Below are 21,945 nucleotides of genomic sequence, written 5' to 3' on the forward strand. Positions count from 1 at the left end.
ATGATACCTCGACACTCTGATGAAGACGCCGGCATTGCCACCCATACAGAACTCAAAAGGCACCATGCGGACGGGTCTGCCGCGACAGGGGTGCTGCGTATGGCAAACCCGAGGCTCAGGTTCACCAGCCACAGAGGGTGATGATCCTCCACACAATGCCGATCTTGATTTACAACAGGTGCAATTAGTGCCGCCAGCAGGACGGCCTTCCACGGGAGCCAACGGGTCCAGATAGGCATGATCTGTATGGGACGGCCAACGTCGAGAGGACTTCAACATACGGCAGCACGCACTGTTCCTCGCGGATCTCGATGGGACGTTCCAATGATCGATTCAGCGGTATAGATCGAAAGCTCAAGGTTGGCCAGCACCACCGCTCTTTTACCATCGATATGGTAATGTGAACTCTGTGCCGAACCCTTAGCTGAAGACGACTTCTTTTGAGTTTGTCTTCCCCACCTGCTTCTGATGCTCTTGGTTCTTCGTCATCATAGGGAAAGGGGGAATGGACATCAAAGGGGAATGAGACGAAAGCGAGAAGCCACAAAGCCACAGCCAAAGGTAGAGCTGCCGCGGCGCCCTCCTTTGGCGCGGTCGACGGTCCTTGACGGGAACGGGAGAAGTCGGATTCTGGGATGGCGGCAAACGGCCTTTCCTTTGGTGGCTGAAGCCTCGAAGGCGCAGGAAAACAGGGGACCAGCAGCCACAGCTACCTAGAACGGGTGGTGTTCCTCAGATGGTAATTATGATTGCGTACGAGAACTTAGATGAAATGTCAGCTTCACCACACAGTCCGGTTCATCTAGCTTGGAAATTGCGAGAATTTCTGGACCTCATTGTTGGAGCTCGAGCGGGCGTCGACAAGCTTTGTGCCAGCCGCTACCTCCTGCATAGGCCTTGAGAACAGCAGAGTTCCAGGTTCAGTTGAGGTCGGGGAATATTCTGTTCGTCTTCTTCTCCAGAACCCCTACCAAGATTAGCGTACTCCAGCTTTTTCGCAAGCTAATCTGGAGAACTAGAGCTAGAGAATCTGGAGTCTTAGCATTGATAATGGGGCTTTCCGAGGAGCGTTGCAGGCGCAGGCTTCTCGACCGCGTAAGCGTTTTCCCATAGCATCCAGCTCCTATTACTAATTCTAAGAAGCAGTACGAGTTTGGCCATTAATCCACCATATCGTATCCTCAACACCTGCAATCGTCAATGGCGGTGCCTTGTGTGGATAATGGGGATCTAGGTGGTTGGACGCCATGCCTGGCCTTCTCCCCGAGCCGGGGCCGAAGGATAGGAATGTTCGGTTGCGGCGAAATATTCCACCAGGGCCCCTGTCTGGGCAGCTTGTGGTCCTTCCCTTGGCCCACGGACGATCATGAAAGCCTCGGCCTTTGCACTTACTCGAAGCCAGCCGCCACCAGCGGGATGGCGAATCAGAGCTCGTCACGGCCCAGGAGTCGCAACCATCAACTCTGCCCTTATGAAGTCTTCTCAGGTCCGGTCGCTGGCTATTCGCCCCTTTGCTCACCATGAATATGTACCAAGCGGCGAAAATCTTGTGAGAGGTACGAGTAATAGTCAGCTCTAGTGGAAAAGTTCGAGGGGGAAGAAGAGTTTTCTGCCAGCTTCGTTGTGGTGCATACATGGTACACACTCGTGTTATTCTCTATACGCCTCATGAGCGTGTGAGATCTACTGAAGTCTGTTCGCTTCACCGCGAAGGAAGAGTTGTAGCTTGGCGACCAAGCTCTCCATGCCATCAAGCATGGTTTTTGGCGTTTCCAAGGCTGAGAGCCATGCCGTGGACAAGTCTACAGTATGCACGAGGTGATACGGAGCTCCATGAGAGGAGCCACACACGGCCCCGTCCTGTCACCCTGCTCTCCCAAGCATCAATGTTCTTTGGTTGCAAGATGGGAGGAGGGGGAGGCTGCAGGGATAGGGTTAGAATTTTTTTTTCTCTCTCTCTGCTTGTCTCCCGCCCCAGGCCCACCTCCGGATGCCCACACATGCGGCAGCGGCAAGGTGAGATTGGAGCTTGAAAAAGCAAAGTACATACGAGCAAAGGTCGGTAACAAAAGGAAAAATCAACACAAAAAATGAATGGAGCGAGACATTGTCAAGGTCTCGACTCTTTGATCAGCGGCTGACAGCGTCCACTGTCTCTGTTCGCACCACTGCCTACCTTATGCTCTTTCACGCCATGTGGCAGGTCAAAATGACAAACTCTCTCCCTCAGACAACACCAGGGGACCCAATACCGATCTCAGTGGAGGCTTTACTAGTAGAAGTACTACCGGTCCGATCTCTTGTGGGCGTACTCAGATTGAACCTGTTTTGTCTCGTTGTCTTCAGCCATTATCTGGCGGTGTAAGTACTACATTGGTCCCGAGGATGAGGCACTGTCCTGCTCCTCCTCACATCAACAGACATACATACAACGCAGCTCGCACATAGCCGCCGGTCTCTTATCTTGCGGCAGCTGTGGCACTCGCAAGGGCTTACGGGGACGTTTGATGCAGTATAGAAGGTAGGTACTTATTACTCCTACAAGCTTAGCATCCAAGGTAGCATCACGGTGGACTTGTAAGATTTTCCCTCTGCAGCAGCTTTGCCTTGTTCACATCAAGCAGGGCGACGACCGACTACCGTCGACGACGACAAGGATGCTGTCCCGTAATAGCAGGGCAGCTGACCTTGACTCCATCCATTCCTGGGCGAGCACGATATCGCGGCCAAGAGATGAAGAGAGAGAAAAAAAAAATCTTACCTGGACATGGGACCTTGGGCATCAATGGATTCGACGACTCTAAATTAACCCTGAGAGCTTTTTTGTTAGCTTGAGGCGCTGCCCTGACCGAGCCACCGGGCCCGTAATGGGAGGTTTCGGGCCAATTTCCAGTCTGGCATTCTCATGTGAATCGCGTGCTTTCTGTTGTAACGAGTTATCTCCTCTCTGAAACTGCATACGTCCTCTAGGAGCTACTACCTTAGGTAGCTACTAGGTAGGTAGTAGTAAGTAAAGTACCTAGGTAGGGAGAAATATGCCTACCAACTTGCTACTACTACCACTAGGTATGTACATCCTCGTAGTCTTCTCTTCCAGCGGTGAAAACGATGCAGATCGCCAATCGCACTCGCAGCAAGCGAGCCGAGAAGCTGGCGTGCATACAGGCCGCCATGGTGTCTCTCGACGGTACATGTACTATACACAAACGGTGGCAGCAGGGCAAGCAGGCAGCGCTTTTGCGAGTCAACGGCGCAAGACCCCTGTCCGGATGGGAGTTGGGCGGCGGAATCCTCGAAACTCCACAGCTAGTAGAATGGGAGAAGACTGAGGTGAAGTGCTCACGACCAGAAGGCCTCTATGCGCCGCTTACACGGGAGGGCTGTGTATGTCTGCGGGGTTTGTGAGAAGAACTAGGTAGGTATATGTGGATGAAATCAATATGATGGAGGACACTCGAGTACAGTATATATCCATCACGAAGCCTTGGAATTTCTACAGCACGTAGGTCGAATAATACTCCATAGCCCACGCAGTGATAAGAGGCAATACTAGGTCAAGGCATGGAAGAGCCCTGTAGTATCCGATTCCCTATCAGACAAGCGCCAGATAGTAATACGCAACGCCAGACGAGACACGAGCAACGGCCGTCTTCGTCTGTGCCAACCCTGGGGCCGATGCGGGAAACGTTGTAAATTAGTCTGGTTGCATCAATTCGAGCCGGTGGCTTTTTTTTTTCTTGTTCTTCCCAAGTCGTGCTCGCACCTCATCGGCTCGGGTATGGAGCAATTGCATGCCTTGCGTGTTCGACGCGTGGGCGGCTGCACTGTGCCTTTGCCAATCTCTTGACACAGGAGACGGGGTACTGTAGGTAGTAGTAGTAATATGAAATGAGAGCTTTGCATTTGCCCAGAGGTGAGGATGACATGGCCATGGCGACAGGAGGCTGTCCACATTGCTTCTTCGCGTGCATGTTGCAACCTGAGTGACGGGACAGTGACGACGTTCGCAGCTCTCCGCGTCCACGGGTTGGATGCTTGTATACATGTATGCAGCCGCAATATAGAAAAGCTGGTCATATGGCAGCTCTGGCTCAATAGATCCATGTACTTCATACCGCCCGTGCATGCGGTGTGGTGCACCCATTCAGACCGAAAGCTGGGCTCGTAATACATAATAATGCTGCAAGCCATGTTACTTTTTGGGGTGCCCTCCATCCAGTGTTATAGCCAGGGCCCGGGTCTGTCGAGGGCAGAGCCGCGAGATTGGTCGCCGCACCGGAACGAGGACACAGGAGGGAGCCGCGCCCAGTAGCATCGCGAGCAGGTACACCCACAGCGGTCGTCGAGCAGTGCCGCTGCAGTTGGGCTGGGTCTGAATCGATACAACATGCCGATGCGCGCGTGGGCCCAAGGATCAGGTCGTGTGGTAGGTATGTATGGGACGAGGTAGTAGTAGTATTAGTAGCAGCGATACTACATGTAGGCAGTATTACCTACATACTAGCAGCAGTAGTAGCAGTAGGTAGGGTACAGTACCTTGGGCAGTTGGACCAAGGCGACCTGGAGGTTAGCAGCATTGTTTTCAGCGTTGTTGTGACCTGGTGAACATGCCGTGGCTGGCATGATTGCGGGCTGAAGTTTTATTACGATACGTGCCTTGATTAGTAGGTACTGTACTGCATCGGATGCCTCGAACTCTGGCTTCGCTTGTGACCGGACGAACCCAATTCCTTCTCGCATAAGGTAGGTACCTAGGTACGATGCGTCAGGTATTCCCCGTCGCCACGATACCTCGTGCCGCATGCCTGGCAACGCCCAGGGCGCCGTATCCGTGACCTTGCCGGAACCAGCACGCCGCTCGTGCTCTTCACCTCGTGCGACGACCGCCCTCTTGCCCGTCTCGGCGAGCGGTACCTGTACATGGCCGTGTCGTGGCTTTGAGGGAGGTGGAGGTGGAGGAGGCCCCTCAATGCGCTTCTGGAACTCGTGCTAGTGGCCCGCGCAAGAGCCATCCGGATTCCGTCGACAGTGGGAAAGCCAACGAAGCCAAGGGCGCAGAGGGCCTAGCGCTGGGCTACCGCGGTGCTAAAACAGGCACAGTGCCGGGCCAGAGTTTTGCTGGTGCGCGCACTTGTTTGCACGCACTTGGTACTCCCTGGTACCGCTACTCCACCCGTCACCAAGCGGCGAATCCGCACAAAGAGGCGAAAACAGGGCAGCGGGAGAGGGGAGGAGAAAAGAAAAAAAAAAAAAAAGTTTGTACTAAGGCAGCAGCGCGTGGGTGTATGTACTTGTACTGTATCGTTGCGCGTACCTGGAAGTGAGGGCAGGGAAAGAAGAAAAAAAAAAGATGAAAAGTGAGGAGAAGGGAGAGAAGCTCGAGACCCGGACCGGGGTGACAGCCGTGCGTGTGCGTGGCTCGGCAGTCGTACCGCATACGTGGGCAGCGCACCTTGGGCTCTGGCAGCGGCCGAGTAGCGAGTACTACCTGTATGTAGGTGGTACCTACAATGCAACGGCTGCCCTGCCCTTTGGAACCCTCGCTCCGAGTGCATGTTAGGTACTCGTACCCAATACCCGTAGGAACCCTGTTGGTTCTGCAGGTGGTCTGGTCTGGTCTCGTCTTGCTCTCTCCGGCTCTTCCCAAAACGCTGCTCCCCCATTGGCGACCCTCCAGCGCTGGAACCTGGGAGCGACTAGCGGCCTCTGCGCTAAAAATGCCATCGCCAGCAACCATCTGGCCGGGCCTCCGTTTTTATTTCTGCGAGGCCCGTCAACCACTTATTACGCCTCCGGCTCCCCAGCTGCGATCCGCTTTGTCGCCGTCCGGTCGACTTTTCCTCACGTCCAGATTTTCTTGCACTGTCTGCTCGTCCCCGATTGTGTTAGACTGGATCGGCTGGAACGAGAAAGCCTGCCCTTTAACTCTCGACCTCTTCTTATCTCGACGCTGACTCTTGACTCTGGCCTGGGACCCTTTTCCTCTCCTCCACCCTTCCCTCTTACTCGCCTGCTCGATATCTTCCGCCTCCTCCCTTTCGTCCTCTTGTTTTTTTTTTCCCTTCCTTTTCTTAGGCTCCGGTCCCCTGCAGCTGATCCCTCTCGCCGTCCTCTTTCTTGAGCCGAACTCTCGTTTCACCACTGCGGCTGCTACCCTCGCTCCACCCCGGACTCGCTGGCCACCTCCAATTTCACCAGCTCCAGAACGCTACGCCGGAACCCACAGCCGTTCGGCATCGCCATCTCCTGTCATCAAGTCACCTGGTCCATCAATTTGCTTTGCCGGCACTGCCTTTCTTGCACGCTGCCTCTTTTTGCATTCGGGAATCGAGTCTCTTCTTCTTTTCTTCTTTCTCGTCTTCTCGCCTCTTTCCGTCCTCAATCGCATCCCGCCACACCCTGCCAGCAGCTTCCCTCCCTGGTCCGTGATCGGTGGCCCGTCTCTCCCGCGTGTACTTGGCCAGGAACAGGAACCGAGACCTCGTCTTGTTGTCATTTTTCTCTGCGCTGCGTGTTTTGTGTGGGTGCGCAGGTGACCTGAAAATCGGCTCCCACTACCGACCGAACCTGCAGCGCTGACGGCATCGGCCTCGCCCTCTCATTCGCCCGCGCCCAAGACAACTTACACAAACCACACAACCCCGTCTCTCGACAAACAAGACCGTCGGTGCATGCTGAAGCAGGCTGCTGCTTCTCATGACTTTGTGATCCGGCAACAGAGGGCTCTTGTGCTGTCGAGCCGCGCACGCACGTCGGTGCATCATTGCCTGCAGAACTCACCATGACCGCGGTGCTCTCCAGCGACGACAGTTACTTCTCAGCTCCGATGCGGCGGTCTCACTCCCAGTCCAACCTGGGCAGCAGCTCGCTGTCATATCACCACATGGCCGACCACCTGTCGAACCCATACGCCCATCCTCCAAACAAGTCCTTTTCCGACTCCGACCACTCCTCAGCGCCCTCCTCGCCTCGCACTGCCCACATTGAATCGGCAGACGTCTCCTACACCTCCACTCCCTCCAGCAACCTCTCCATTGCCTCCGATTCTGAAGAGACCTTCTCAATAGACGAGTCCCCCGAGGACCACTTTGGCCTGCCGCCTTTCACGGCCGACAAGCTGTATCTGCACCCGCAGATCCGGCCAGATGACAACCTAGAACCTCCGCCGAGTCCTCGCACTGGGGACTCCTACAACGTCTCGCCTGTCGAACACGAAAGCTCCGTCAGCACCTCACGGCCGGACAGCCCACAGCTCAGCGACCATGCCGAAGACGACACGGCGATTGCGGCCAAGCCGTCCCGCCAAGTCGACTACCTGTCCCACGACTGGAGGGAAGAGGACATCTGGTCATCGTGGAGGTACATAATATCGAAAAGAGGGGAATTTCCCAACAGTGCCCGGCTGGAGAATGCCTCTTGGAGGACATGGATGAAGGCCAAGAACAACCTGAAGACGATATCTCCGGAAACACTCAACTGGTATGCTTTCCCTCCCCCTTTGAGTGGCTCCTCGCCATTGCTGTCTTCCTGTATGCTGATCTCTTCTTACCTAGGCTCAAAGACTACGACGTCACCTGGCTTTACGGCCCTCTTCAGTCTGGAAAGCGCAACATGTCTGCTAACAAGACTGGCCCGCCCAGCGTCTCATTATCAAAATCGAGCTCTTTAGTCAACCTCAACAAGAAGACCATCCTCAAGAAGAGAAGCATGTCGGAAATCATGCTCCAGAGGTCTCTGTCGAGCGCCTCTCTCCTCAAGCAGGCCGCCGCCGCCGTCCACGCTCAGGAGTATCGGAAAAGCGCAATGAGACCTGGCCTGGGGCGGGCGCACACAGATTACGTCTCGCTCTCTTTCTCCTCCAGGCGCATGAGCCACGAAAACAGCAGCGCCTTTGCTACGTCTACTGAGTCGTCGAGCATTACGTCGCCTTGCCCCGAGCGCAAGCATATTCACTTCAACGAGCAGGTGGAGCAGTGCATTGCCGTCGACGTCAAGGGCGAGGACGAAGACGATGTCGATATGGACATGGACGTCTTTGGTGACGAGAGCGATTCTGACGATGGAGTCATGATGAAGCGGGTCAGGTCAAAACGACGCCCATTGACAAAGCAGCGCGCCTCGAGGAAGTCGTACACTGCCGAGGGAAAGATCATCGCCATGCTCCCGTCCACAACGCTCAAATATCAAGAGGACAGCCCCGATTCTCGCGATTCGGCCATGAAGCACAGCACCGGTGCCCGCAGCCCTCTGTTATCCCCTTCATCCTCTCAGGAGACGCTTCGCCCTTCCAAGCCGTCGGGCGGTTTCTTCTTTGACGAAGACGAGGACGATCTCGATGCAGCGATCCAGGCTCCCAGCGTTGGCTGGCTCTCCCCGCCAAAGGACACTGGCGCTGGCGGATTGCACAGATCGACGTCGTCAAACAGCCTCCTTGACGAGCCGGCGGGCATGCGTCGAACGCCATCGGGCATGTTCATGCCATGCGACCAACCCGAGACGTCATCCAGCGAGGGCATCTTTGGCCGGGTCATTGACACGGTCAACACCGCCCGCGACATTGCCCATGTCATCTGGAACGTCGGGTGGCGAAAGTAACCGGACAGAGATCATCACCGACGATGCAATTAGCCGTTGGCCGACGTCAACGGTACATACATACGATGCCACGGGCAGCGCAGCGATCCGAGCGCTTGGCTGGATTTTGCGCGCCCGGCGCCATCAGTCCCAGGCAAACAACCGTTTCCACCTCCAGGCCCCGTCCAGCGACCGCAGATCCGGGGTACCTGTCTTGCCTGTGTCGCATTCCGGTGATATGCGTCCCCTGTCTTGGATGCAGTCATTCAATCCAAACATTACATAATTGCCTTGGTCTAACTGAGCCTCGAGCGGGACGCCGAGTCCCCTTTTTTTGTTGGGGCCGGTCAACGACAACTAAGCCGTTGGCGCTGCCAGTCCGGCGTCATCGGGAGGCAAAAGCACGACGAAGGCCGCAACGGCAATCTTGTCACTGTGGACACGGACATGTCACGAGATACCACTTGTGGTGGTCGGGTGACTTCACCTCGGCCGCCTAATTTTCCTTCAGCTATTAGCTCTTCTTTCTTCTTCCCTTGGTTCGACGACTGAGGGCCAGGGTATCCCGGCTATACGACGGCTCATGACACTGTCTCTGTACTGTCCGTTTCATCTCGTCTACTCTGCTTTTGTTTTTGCGCCGTCATATACCTAATCTGACGATTGCGAAGAGCTGCTCTTTCAGTTGTTCTCATACCATTTGTCTCCCCTTTGTGTTTTTTCTTTTTCTGGGTCACGTTATATTAAAATATCTGGGCGGTTCAAGGGCTTGTCATTGCTTCTCAATTGTGTTGCCGGCGTTTGTCTGTGTGCCAGAAAAAGAAAAAAGGAAAACTTGTGGTTTGTTGTCTTTCTCTTTTTTACTCCCTAATTGTCGCTGAAAACTTGTTGTACGAGCAAATGTGGAAGAGGGACAATATTCCTCGGCAAAGAATCCGGGGCAACATATGGCATGGAATTGGGTTTTCCTTTTTCTCTTTTTCTTTCATTGGTTTTCATGAGATGGGCACAAAAAAACCGGAATGGATTCTTGGGGTTTGGACAAGTAGATGCATCGTTTGTACATAGGCTTCCACAGGACACAAGCAAACGAAATAAAAGACAAGAAATCAAGATATAAAAAGACGCTGCGTTGTTCCGTGAAGATGATGCGCGCGAGGGCTGTTTTGGGCGACCCAATGTCTCTACTAACCTACCTAAGTAATACCTACCTACCTACTGTCTTGGCTGTACGGGGGATAACCTTGAGGGTGAAAGGCAATGCCTGATCTAGACTTTTTTGTCTGAGTCAGGGCATTGACTGTATGAAGCCAATGGGAGGCCTGGGGTTTCCATCGTGAGACCTCAGCATTGAGCCGTCAGGCGTACTAGCAGTGATATGCACTGTATGCGCAAACTAAGGTACCTGGAGGTGCTTGACAAATAAGTCTGTTCGACGCAGTTGTTCAACGCAGTTGTTCAACGCAGTTGGGGATCAAGCCGTTGGGCTCTCATTGTTTACATCAGCAGAAGGTAAAGAGGAGAGGGAGCGGTTAGTTGCAGGAGGTTGGGCACACGCTCTTACATATTACAATACATGGCGGTTTGGGTAAAGATGAGCGGGCAACCAGACGATTGTGAGAAGCCGGATGGCAGGATAACAATTAATGTTGGAGCATGTGTTTCGTACTGTTTCTTTCTTTGGGAGTTTGTCTATATGTATTGCGGTGGGAGGCCGCGTCAATCTACGCTACTACTTGTGAGAAATGCCTATCTTGATGATGCTATAACATATTGGTACAACAGATGAATAAACTTGGTGCAGCAAGGAAACCGGACAGAGGGGAGGTATGTGTGTGCCCATTTGTGTGTGAGTGGTATGGTACAGTATGGTACAGGAGAGAGTATTGTGTACATGTGTGGCCCAACATACCTACAAGAGACTAAACGGCGCAGGTGTTGGGATGGTTGTTGTTGTCAAACTAGAAAGCCTCCTTGCGGTCAATTTCCGTGGTGAGCCCGAGGAGGAGGAGGAGAAGAAGAAGAAGAAGAAGCTTGCCAGCAAACAACCAGAACAAGACAAATGAAAAGGAGCGCTCCCTCGCAGGTACCTGTACTCGTATGTAGGTCGTCGGAGTCAGGCGCCGCCGTGTGCCAGCGTCTGCATGCGGGAAACCAAGACATTCGTCGTGTCGTCTCCAGGGTTTTTTTTACTTGCTTGGTTCCCAACAAAAGACCCTTGATGTGGGTGGAGCCGGGGCCCCTCGTCAGATGCAGCCCAGAGTATGGGGTAAAACTTGAAGCCCTGTGCGGGGGAGAGGAGGCAATGCTACTACTAGTACTAGTATTAGGCAGTACTAGCAAAACAGAACCAACCAGAAGCTCCAGTTGCGGATAGAAGGCCGACGGGGGAAAGGCAGGGAAAAGGGGGTTGTATATGCACATGTTCGGTGCATTGGGTTGAAGAGATGTCGTAGTCTGCAATAGCTGGTATCACGCAAGCTTTTGCTCATCTCCGCCGGTCGAGAATGGTGAGCATGGTCGGGACATGGGGTGCTGTGTTATGCACTTGGCCAGCTTGCATCGTCGTTGTTGCTGCTGCTGTTGTTGCCGCCAATTCGGCCCAAGGGCACTCCCATTCTGGGAGCTTGGGCATGCACCCCTCTGGTGCTGTGGGCTTGCGAGTGGAATACTCATGTCAAAGCCGGCATTGACGAATTCTTGTCAGCATTGGAACCGAGATACTTCAGTGCCTTCACGGAGATGCGCCGAGAATGAACGTTGACGTCTGCAAGCTCGACTTCAAATTGGTCTCCGACCCGGACGTCTTTGATGAGCATCTTCTTGTTCAAGCCTTCAATATCCATCACCGCTTGCAGATCGAACAAGTCCACCCTGCCAATGCAGCCCTGTCGCCAGCGAGAATCGACGGTAAACCGGAGCTTTTCAGGCGCCGTCTTCTCGAAGCGCCATGCGCGGACAAGGGCCATAAGGATCCACTCGAGAATGCCACGAGAGACTGTTCGCGCCATCTTCTCGCGCACCTGTAACAGTGGGAGCGTCGTTGCAAGCTGGCTGGTGGTAAAGGGGAGAATGGCATCCAGGTCGTCAGTGATGGGGTCGATGGTCCGCTGAATCTTCCGCTCGTGTGCCAAGGCAGCATGGATCTGCCAGTGAACCAGCAGGTCAGAGAAGCGGCGGAGGGGCGACGTAGCTTTGGCGTACATATCGAGGCCAAGGAGGAAATACGGGCCAGGTTGACTGGCTATTTCGATTCCGCCAGTGTGTCGGATCAGTTCTTGCCGCTGGCTGCTGCTTGGTTCGATTCCTTTCTGAACCAGAGGGTAAATGTTCTTTGTTGCATAGTCAAATGCCTCCTTCCAACCATGCCGGAACTTGACGTCCCTCCGATAGGGAATAGGGATGCCGCGAGATGAACACCAGCGTGCCGCGATTTCACCGGCCAGAACCATTGTGTTGGAGACGACGGAACAGCCAGTTGATGGCTCATAGGCAGCCTTGATGTAAGGATCCGCGGGCAGAAACCTGGACGTGTCTGTGGTATCAGGGGCATCACCTTGCTTCACGGAGACGGAGGGGCGCGGAAAGAAGTACGGCCATGCGCCCTTGGAAAGGCGCTTGCTCCGTAGGGCCTCGGCGAGCTGATATAGTACCAACAAATCTTCTTTGCTCGACGCATCTAGATCTTCGGGGGCAGTCATTGGCCGGTTGACCTCTGGTTCTCCATTCCCTTCTAGGGTTCCAACGGTCAGACTGTAGCTGGGGACTGGCGGCGGTGGCGGCTCATTGCAGAAACGAGATACATCTTCGGGATCCAGATAAACAACTTTGTCAAGCGTGCTAGGCTCGACCTTGAAATCCAGCAAGTCGCCGGCCCTGTTGACCTTCGCACTGAAAGTCAATGCTGGGCTACCTGGCTTGAGTGAGAACTGGCCAACGAGACCGTCCGAGGCATAGTCCTTGGCATCGTCCTCTTCTCCTAGGTTGGAGGGAAGCATAGCTTGAAAGTGCCCAGGCAGGTAAATGTTTTCGGGTATCAGCTCCATAAACTTGCACAGGTCAGAGTTGGGCTTGATGCTCGACGCAGGATCAGCCGCGTGGACGTGAAGCCAAAACTCATCAGGGTTATCCGTGCGTTCTAGCGAGATGCCGTCGTCAATAACCATGGTAGAAACTGCGTCGATGCAGAATATGGTGGATTGCGTGTGTGCTCGCCTGAATCCTGCTGCAATATCTGGCCGCTTCGAGGCTTCGATATCTTTGGGAATGTCACGTTCCAGTCCACCACCCCTAGTGATTTTGACTTCTGGGAAGCGCACTTTGTAACGTGACGGGACTTCCCACGGGGGAATGATGCCGATCTCCTGCAGAAAAGTCCAAGCAGTGCTCTGGTCGAGGACAGCGTCGTCGTAGAGCTGGAGAGCACGGAGGATCAAGGCGCCGTGGCCGTGAAACTTCGATCCAGGTTCGAAGAGATCGTAGCTCGCCCACCATTCTAAGAATGAAATGATATCCTTGCTAGGCTGGGACCACTCTGGCTGCGGCAGCTCCATACCATCTGCAGGGGTGAGGATGCCATGCGGCGTCCATTGTCTCTTCGAGCGACTGGCAAGGACGGTCCTGCGTGCCTCCAGTATGAACAGACCCAGGGCAGTGTCTTCCAGCTCATCACGGGTGGGCTGCCTAAAGCGTTTCCCGCTCGTTGCCGTGTAATCACGCACCATGGTAACGACTCTGTTGATGACATTCGCTTGATAATGAGGGAAGATTTCGAATAAATGATCTCGCCGGTGGCAGTCGCTAGTCGGGCTGAGCGGCCGGAAGCCAATTTCGTTCTGGTAAAGAGCTGCATGGACCGCATAAAGGGCAAAGGGCGGGAACCGGCCGTCCTTCTTCAGAGACGCCGGCAGCAGTATGTCGGCGATTTCGAAAAGACTGAGGTAGCTGACCTGTCGCCGGTTTGACAAGAACGTCCGAACGGCATCCAGCTTTGCGAGGTTGCCTTGGCGCACTGCATCTGCTTTGAGTCTAAAGTCCACCATCTTCTCGATCAGCCGAGCGCCGTCGTCTCTGGAAGGGCCGTTGTCGTTGCGACGGAGCTCCTCAAACAGCTCCGGTGTCCCGTTCTTGGGCATCTTGGCAATCACAGGCGCCAACTCCTCCTGGGTCACAAACTTGGCAACCGTGAACAGCGGCGAGTATCCCATGCTGGTTAACCATCTACCGTTGGAGGCGTAGAAATGGTGTCTCTCTCCAAAGTATCCCAGATAGATTGCGAACAGGGGCACTCTCGAGCCAATTTGTCTGGTTAAACCGTCAGCAAGCGTACGAAAATGACAGGGGCATGTCGACTTCTCACTTCAATTCAACGAAATCACCGGGCTGTCTGGTGCTCACACCAACAGCAGCCGTCTCCGGCTCGCCATCCCCCAAGTCCTCTTCAATTGCGTCTGTCATTCCGGTCTGAACAGGCCGCAGCTGGTCCATCTCGGAAGAACCTGTTGACTGAGTTCGACTGAGGTCGTTTGATACTCCTCCATACAGGACCATATCGGGAGGCATGCTATCGGGATTGGTTTGTTCGCCATACTGGGCAGTCCATAGCCGCAGCCGCTTGCGGATTGGCAGATAGGAAGCATATTGATCTGCTGATTCTAGTTGAGGGGCGGATTGGGGTACATGACTTTGCCCATATTTCGGTTGAGGCTGAGACTCGCTGTTTGTGCTCGCCCAATGCTATGCAGTCTGTGTAAGTTGAAGCTTATGATGCGGCCAGGATGAAACTCACTCTCTGAAGGCCAAGATAGGCTGTCTTGGTTGATGAAACAGAATGAGCTCTCGTCAGCCCATTTGTAATGGCACGACAGCGGCTACGCGACAGACACTGCCTCTGAAAAGACTGACAAGCCAGCATGGCGGGCATACGGCATTCACATATCAAAAGTTCAAAGGACAGTGAATTTTTCAAGCCTCTTCTGAGCTTTTCATGGGAGTGTGGCGTTGTTGTTGGTGGCGTTGTGAGTCACGTGACACTTCTACTGTACGGCAGGAGCATCTTAAATACAGTACTTACCTACTAGACTAGTAGTAGTAGGCTGTGGCTTGTGTCGCTGCAGATGATATCGCAATCAGCCATGCAAAGAATAGGTAGGAATAGGCACCTTGACGTAAGGGGAGTTGCAGCAGGTCACCAATTGAGAATCCAATAAAAGCCTTTCGGAAGCCATGCAGTAGATGCAAATATCTGCTCCTCTGCGAATGGGGGATGAGTGCAGTAAGAAACCCATTGCGTGTGCTACTCAATGCAGACTCGGTCAACGACGTAATACTTGACACGATTGCCCCAGCAACAGGTTGCACAACAGCCATCATGTCAGATCGGTCTCTCCACGCTTGCAAATGCTGAAGCAGCCCGTGATACTCGTCAGTACCTAGACAGTTGTCTTGACTACAGCAGCTGTAGATAGCAGATATTTAACAACCGTTAAATGTCAACTCCCAAATGGGGGTCGCCTATGGAGCATTTGGCAGATGGTGGCGTTTTTATCGCCAGAAATCGAGCGTTTAAGCGTCTTGCTAGGGAGAAATCTAGATGCTTAGTGGTGACGCAGATCCCCCGGCTTTAATAGGTCAGTACCTAGTAGGTATTCTATAGCGCTCTTTGTCGATTCTGTAGTCCCAGATGCCAGACAAGGCAGGCAAGGTGCTGACGTCCCTTGCTCCTGCACCGAATGTTCGCTCCAAGAATGGCAGCAGCACTGGGGATCCAAAGGAGCAGACAAGGCAGGCGCCAGGGATCGGAAGGGACGACGAGATGAAAGAAAAATCTGCTCGCGACTCAGCCCTCGCTTACAGGAAAAGAAAGGAAGAAGAAGGTTTTTTCTCTCCCACGCACAGCACAGAACACACGGTAATGATACTTTGACAGCGGTGAAGCCTCAGTTGCAATTGCGCATCGTTTCACCCAAGTCCCGTCTCGCCGCTCTGTCGTTCTAATTGATTCTATTCGCAGACGTTGATTTCTCTTATTTCGCCTGAGCATCGCCTTGTGTATAATCTACACATTCTATTACTGCTAATCTGCTCTCCTGGGCACCGTCGCGGTCCCACGCCCAAGCGATGCAGACAGACAGACAGACAGACAGACAGACGAATGCTACCATCACGGCACGAGCGACTTTTCTCATCTGGGCCTGCGGGAACCAGCGGTCTGTTGCTCGTCAGACCGAAGCACAGGGACTCAACACGGCTCTACGGCGTGCCCGGCTCTTTGACGACCCTGCGTCGCAAATTGAGGATTGCCTTTTGCCATGGGTCAACCCAAGCGACCCCCTTGAATGGCAGGGGTATGAGCCCATTCTGCAAATACGAGAATTACCAGAATAGTAAGGGCTAACAGCGAGCAGGTCGCCATGATTGGACAGCATCGGACCGGCTTTTTCCTCGAACCAGACCTGGTGCCCCTTTCTCGAAATGAGCAGTTCGTGCAGCGTAGCGGTCAAGCTTCCAAGGTGCTTCTTACGCCTCCGTTGACATTACGGCCATTGCTTCGAAGATTTCATGCGGACCGGGCTCAGATCGGGCCAAGACATCTCCAAACGAATCCCTTGCAAGAGCTCAAGTTTGGACTCAAGGCCGGGGGTGGCAGGGAAAATGCCCTTGAGCGGTGCGGAGAATCTAAGCTTAAAATGGCACAAATGCAACCCACCGCTGAGATTGAGTCGGAGGTCCAGGCGTCGAGAGCAGCGAGACCGCTGCAATTCCCCATACTTCCTATGCGGACCTGGCGATGAAGACTTGCACGGGTCTCTCCATCATCTTCAGCGCCCCTAGCTCCCAGAAATGGCGCTCGCCGGAAGAGACAGCCATCGGCCATGAACTGCGGCTGACGCCATTGCCAACATCAGAAACGCCCGACAGGCCGGACACTACGCTTAGGCAAGGGACGGCGCACAAACTGGGCCTAGCAAGATGTGAGGCGCTCTGTGTGCCTGGCCCGCTCATGCGCCAAGCGGAGTAGGCAGACGCAGGAACAATCTCGCAGCCTCCCAAGCTAACAGTAGTGTCGAGCCAACCCGCGTCCGAGATTGGCCAGAGGATCGTCCCCCAGCGTTGATTTGCCAGAGCTTCTAGTCTCCTGTACCTCCAACATGGAAGGGAGCGGCGCCAGCTAAACATCTCAGATGACAAGGCGATGCTCATCTCCTAGCACGGAGGTGATCAACCACTCATCACCGGGATCCCGAACATGCAGAGTGACGGACCCTTGGAGCTCTGATTCACACAATCGCAATACGAAGGCATGTTTGGGTGTTCTACATCGGGCACTGGTCTTCGCTGATGAAGAGCATTCCCCCCCTGGTCCAGTTCTGCAAAGCTCAGAAGCCTCAATGTCGCAGCTCTCCTTCATTGTTCGCAGCTCAGCTCCTCGCTGCTCGGGTACTAGCAATAGGCAAGGACATCGACCAAGTCCATGATTTGTTTCAGCTAGCCGCGCCGAGTGCTCGCTGCCCCCTTTCAAGGAGGACTCTGGGCGCAAAATCGTAATTGCTTGGCCAAGCTCCACCCTCCCCCTATTTGGCGTCGAGAAGCCGCCTTGGCCCAGCAGCTGCTTGTGTCGGAAGCGACCAGTAATGGGCGCAGAGGTAGCCACAGTGGCTCGTCTTCCTTCCACCCCCCTTCTCTGTCGACCCCCCTGTCATTCCTCTGCCAGCTGGGCCGGTACCTCGTCTGCAGCAAAGGATTCCACAGCCGACCAGGTATTGCACGTTCCGGCCGACTGTTGGTGAGCACACCTCCCATGCTACCTGGCCAAGTCTAATAACAACAACGAGCCATGTCACCCGCCTGCACGCGCACCGCCCGTACTCATAATAATGGCCGCTCTGCCCACCTGGCCTTGACGTCTCTTGTTTCTTCTTTTCCTCACTCCCCACGGATCGTCAAAGCGAGGTCTTGAAGGAAGCTGCTTCCATTCGCCTTTCCTGCTGTTGTTCTCCAGTAAACCAACTTACCGCTTCACTCTTTTAGCGGGCATTCTTTTTTGTACTTGATATTTTCCACGATGAAGGGAACGTTCGCCGCCGCTGCCGTGGCTGCCCTGACCGGCGCCGCCAGCGCCTCTCACGCCCACCGCCACGCCCACGAGCTCTTCGCCGCGAAGAGGTTCCAGACTGGCGAGGTCTGTGTTCCGGGATGCACCACCATCTGGTCGACCATTACGGGCGAGCCTACTTGTATGTTGATAACCCCATGGATTCCTCATTGAGGGGAAGAAAAAGAGCAGAGATGCCGGCCCCCCTCCCTCCGAGCACCCGGTGTAAGTGGCCTTGAGCTGACATGATCCTGAAGTGGTTCCCGCCAAGGTCCCTACGACCTCTGCGGCTCCCGTTGAGCCCACGACCGCCGCTGCGCCGGTCACCACCACCGAGGCCCCGGCTCCCCCTCCTACTTCTGAGGTCGTCGTCGTCCCTGTGCCGACTCCTGCGCCGGTCACCTTCCCTACGCCTGGAACCTACACGATCCCGGCCACGACCATCACCCTGACCGACACCACCACCGTCTGCGGTGCCAGCTCTACCCAGGTTCCTCCCGGAACTCACACCGTCGGCGGTGTCACCACTGTCGTTGAGACGGCCACCACCGTTGTCTGCCCCGTTGCCAGCATCTCAACCAGCGGCACCGTGGTTACCAGCGTCATTGTGCAGACCACCTACGTCTGCCCTGCCGCCGGTACCTACACCATTGCTCCCATCACCACCGTGGTCCCCTCGTCCACCCTCCTGGTCTACCCCGTTCCGACCAGCTACGAGCCCGGCACCTACACTGCTCCCGAGCAGGTCGTCACCGTCACCGAGACCGACTACGTCACCTACTGCCCCTTTGCCAGCTCTGGCCTCCCCACGACGACGGCTGCCCCCGCCCCTGTGACCACCAGCCCCGCCTACGCCCCTCCTGCTCCTGCTCCAGCTGAGACTACTCAGGCTGCTCCCTCCATCCAGGCTGTCTCCAGCGCTCCCGCCTACGCTCCTCCTCCTCTGGTTTCCGTTTCTGTCTCCACGCCTAAGCCCAGCCAGGCTGCCCCCAAGCCCAAGCCCCAGCCTCACGCTCCTAGCGGTGGCCTGAGCGGCAGCAACGACCACTACGGTATCACCTACACTCCTTATGAGGCTTCCAGCGGCAACTGCAAGGCCGCCTCCGAGGTTGATGCCGACATTGCCAAGCTCAAGGCCGCCGGCTTCCAGGTTATCCGTGTCTACTCGACTGACTGCAACACTCTCGAGAACGTTGGCAGCGCCGCCAAGAAGTACGGCATTGACTTGATCATTGGAGTCTTCGTCAAGGGTGATGGCTGCAGCTACGACACCCCCGACATCAAGAGCCAGGTCGACGCCATCTCTTCCTGGGCTCAGTGGGATATGGTCAAGCTCTTTGTGGTTGGTAACGAGGCTATTATGAACAACTTCTGCTCTCCTTCCCAGCTCGCCAGCCTCGTCTCCACCGTCAAGGAGAAGTGCAGCGGCTACAACGGCCCTTACACCATCTCCGAGACCCTCAACATCTGGCAGCGCTCTGACGTCTCGTCCGCCATCTGCGGTGTTGTCGACGTCACCGGTGCCAACATCCACCCCTTCTTCAACTCCGCCACCACTCCCGAGAACGCGGGTGACTTCGTCTCCGGACAGCTCGACCTCCTTGGCAAGATCTGCCCTGGCAACGACGTCATCAACCTGGAGTGTGGCTGGCCCAAGCAGGGTTCTTGCAACGGTGCCGCCTGCCCCGGCGACAGCGAGCAGGCCACCGCCATCAAGTCCATCCGTGAGAGCTGCGGTAGCAAGACCGTCTTCTTCTCCTACGATGACGACCTGTGGAAGCAGCCTGGCAGCTTCGGCTGTGAGCAGAGCTGGGGTGCCGCCGCGGCCTTCGCCATCTCTGCCTAAGGAGGTGTTTTGGGATTCAAGCAATTGCAACGCGTGATGGGTTTTTACTTCAGCTGAACATCATTTACTGAATGTATCCAAAGGTCAACCTCGCCCGGCTCTGTCCGCCAGCCCCCCCTTGTGTATTTTCTGCCACTAGACCGGGACCACGAAGATATCCTGATGCCGATTTGGAAGTTTAGGCGGTCATAACAGCGTCGGGGGCCGTTTATTGACACGAGATGGAACTTGGTTGGCTGCAACTTTCCTTGTGTCTTTTGTGGTATTGTGTGATAGCGGGTCTTGTGGCGTGTGTTTTGGCAACTACACGGTTTTCTGTATATGAAGTCGCCATAGATCCGGGTGTACATTTAGCATCTGATCGTAATGCTGTAATTATTTAATATTCGATGAAATGTTTGCATCGTGACCTTGAACCGAGATGACCACAAGAGCAGTACTTTAAAGTAGTAAACAGGAAGCTGTACACGTCCAACACTCGCTCATTGATACTCACCGGATCATTCTCTGTCTCTACGCTCTACATATATCATTCAAACTATTACGATTCCGACTATGAACCGTTCCGTAAGACATTTGATTCACGACCTCCGATACACGTTGGTCGGCCAAGAGCAATTACCGCGGATAATGTCTGAAATCTACCTAGGTAGATTGGCCAAATGTGCCGAGTTCAATAACCTCTAAACCCGCCGTTCCTACCCTAAAACCTCACAAATCTAAAACTACAATCACTTCTTCTCCCCCTTCTTCCTCTTCTTCTTCTTCTTCTTCTTCTACGCACATTAGTCTTTAGAACCTCAAGAGAAGCAATTTGACTACGCGTCATGTGGAGGCATAGTTGGCCATACTCACAACTGCCTGCTGTTTGTTGTTGCTCTATGTACGGGGTCAAATAGAAAAGATTAGAGTAATGCTATTTGAACCGTACCATATTGCTATTTGGACCGTAGTGGTCCGTGCCACAGCTAGAGGAACACCCCCAAGTACTAAGGTCCACGCCCACACACCAAAATACAGTGTAGCACACTGGCGGTCATTACCGTCAAGGAGAGGTCACCAGAAGAAGGGCATAAGGGCTGCTGACGCCGGCTGGGTGGCCGGGATGACCTCTAGCTAGACGCGAACACAAACAACTGGGATGAGGCCCTGCTGCCGCTGCCGCTGCTGCTGCTGCTGCTGCCACTGCTGCTGCTGCAACCGTAGATGAGAATGAGGACAAGGCGCCGCCGCCCTCTACCTTGACGACCGAAGATGACCAAGTCGTGGTGTTGTTGTGTGGGCTACCGGCCTTGCCATTATTCCACACTGTAAATGGGTGTGCAACTTGTGGTCAAAGTGGTGTGAGCATAACAATTTCAGTACAGGCACGGACCACTACGGTCCAAATAGCAATATGGTACGGTTCAAATAGCATTACTCAAAGATTATGATGTAATTACGTGTTTGGAATACACTTGGCTAGGAACTTTGGGAATGTTTTTTTCATATATATATGGCAATGCCATGACAATGCGGTGATATCTCTCTGATGCACACCCTTTTTGTTTTCGCTCCGATTCCTTTTTTTTTTTTTTTTTTTTCCGTTGACCCGATGGGCGTGGACAGAAGGTACCTACGCAGCATTCGCAATAGCAGACGAGGAGGAGGATTAGAGAGAGCTACGTTGAAATTCTTCTTAGGACAACGGGTGTAAGCTCAAACTGAACATACCTACCTACCCCCCCCTCGATCTATTGCTTGTCACCCTGCTGATCGAATGCCCGCCCTGCTAGATCTAGTACATATAAGGGGACTCCTTGAAGCGGTATACATGCAGATGTCGATGGGTCCCAAGTTCAGAGATTGACTTGGCTACCAAGTACAGGGTTATAGTCGAGATGCAGTGCGTATTCCATCGTGTATTGCTGGATATACCCATGTAGCCCTTTCAATAAATTCGATTCCATGATCCCCTTTGTTTTTTTTTTGTTATTCATCTTACCTACCCTAGGCAGGCGGCATATATCCTTATAACACCCTTCCCGGATTTCCCATCAGAGAGCCCAATTTGCATTGTTGATATGAACCCTTTCCTTTCCCTAAATCGAGCGTAGAAACAGAACTCGAGGAGAAAACAGAGTGCAAGGAGAAGAGTTCTTCAGTTATGCATACGCATAACGAAGAAGACACCGAGTAAAGAATCGGAGAAGAAGAAGAAGATGATGATGATGACGGACGATGAGAGTGAAGGAAGAAAAAGAAGAAGGAAGATTGGCTCGCTTGTGGCGCCCTTGCATGCACGTCCTCGTGTATTCGACTCCAATACATAAAAATTACCAATGCCCAGAATGAAGAATTAACAGAAGAAAATATGTGATGAGCGAGGTATTTGAAAGAAAAAAGAGAAAAGCGTTTGAGCCACCTATCAAGGCTATACGCTTTTTTTTTT

The 21,945-nt window shown here is 54.0% G+C and overlaps 3 protein-coding genes across 3 annotated transcripts; 2 read left to right on the forward strand and 1 right to left on the reverse strand.

Moving 5' to 3' along the window:
- Positions 1 to 6,781: 6,781 nt before the first annotated feature.
- Positions 6,782 to 8,778, forward strand: TRIREDRAFT_78984 (uncharacterized protein; the record flags this gene model as incomplete). Its single annotated transcript, XM_006966231.1, has 2 exons — positions 6,782 to 7,479; positions 7,554 to 8,778. 2 exons carry the CDS (start codon positions 6,782 to 6,784, stop codon positions 8,593 to 8,595), a joined length of 1,740 nt encoding a protein of 579 aa, XP_006966293.1. The 3' UTR covers positions 8,596 to 8,778.
- A 2,468-nt stretch (positions 8,779 to 11,246) lies between these two features.
- TRIREDRAFT_63400 (uncharacterized protein) lies at positions 11,247 to 14,277 on the reverse strand (the record flags this gene model as incomplete). Its single annotated transcript, XM_006966330.1, has 3 exons — positions 11,247 to 12,206; positions 12,342 to 13,878; positions 13,934 to 14,277. Coding segments are annotated over 3 exons (2,841 nt in total), but the record flags the coding sequence as incomplete, so codon positions are not given.
- Positions 14,278 to 17,545: 3,268 nt separating this feature from the next.
- Positions 17,546 to 19,499, forward strand: TRIREDRAFT_49193 (glycoside hydrolase family 17; the record flags this gene model as incomplete). The annotated part of the gene is made up of 3 exons (XM_006966232.1): positions 17,546 to 17,810; positions 17,926 to 18,578; positions 18,663 to 19,499. Coding segments are annotated over exons 1-3 (1,662 nt in total), but the record flags the coding sequence as incomplete, so codon positions are not given.
- Positions 19,500 to 21,945: the final 2,446 nt, after the last annotated feature.

Source organism: Trichoderma reesei (assembly GCF_000167675.1).
Source record: "Trichoderma reesei QM6a unplaced genomic scaffold TRIREscaffold_12, whole genome shotgun sequence".
NCBI classification, from domain to species: Eukaryota; Fungi; Ascomycota; class Sordariomycetes; order Hypocreales; family Hypocreaceae; genus Trichoderma; species Trichoderma reesei.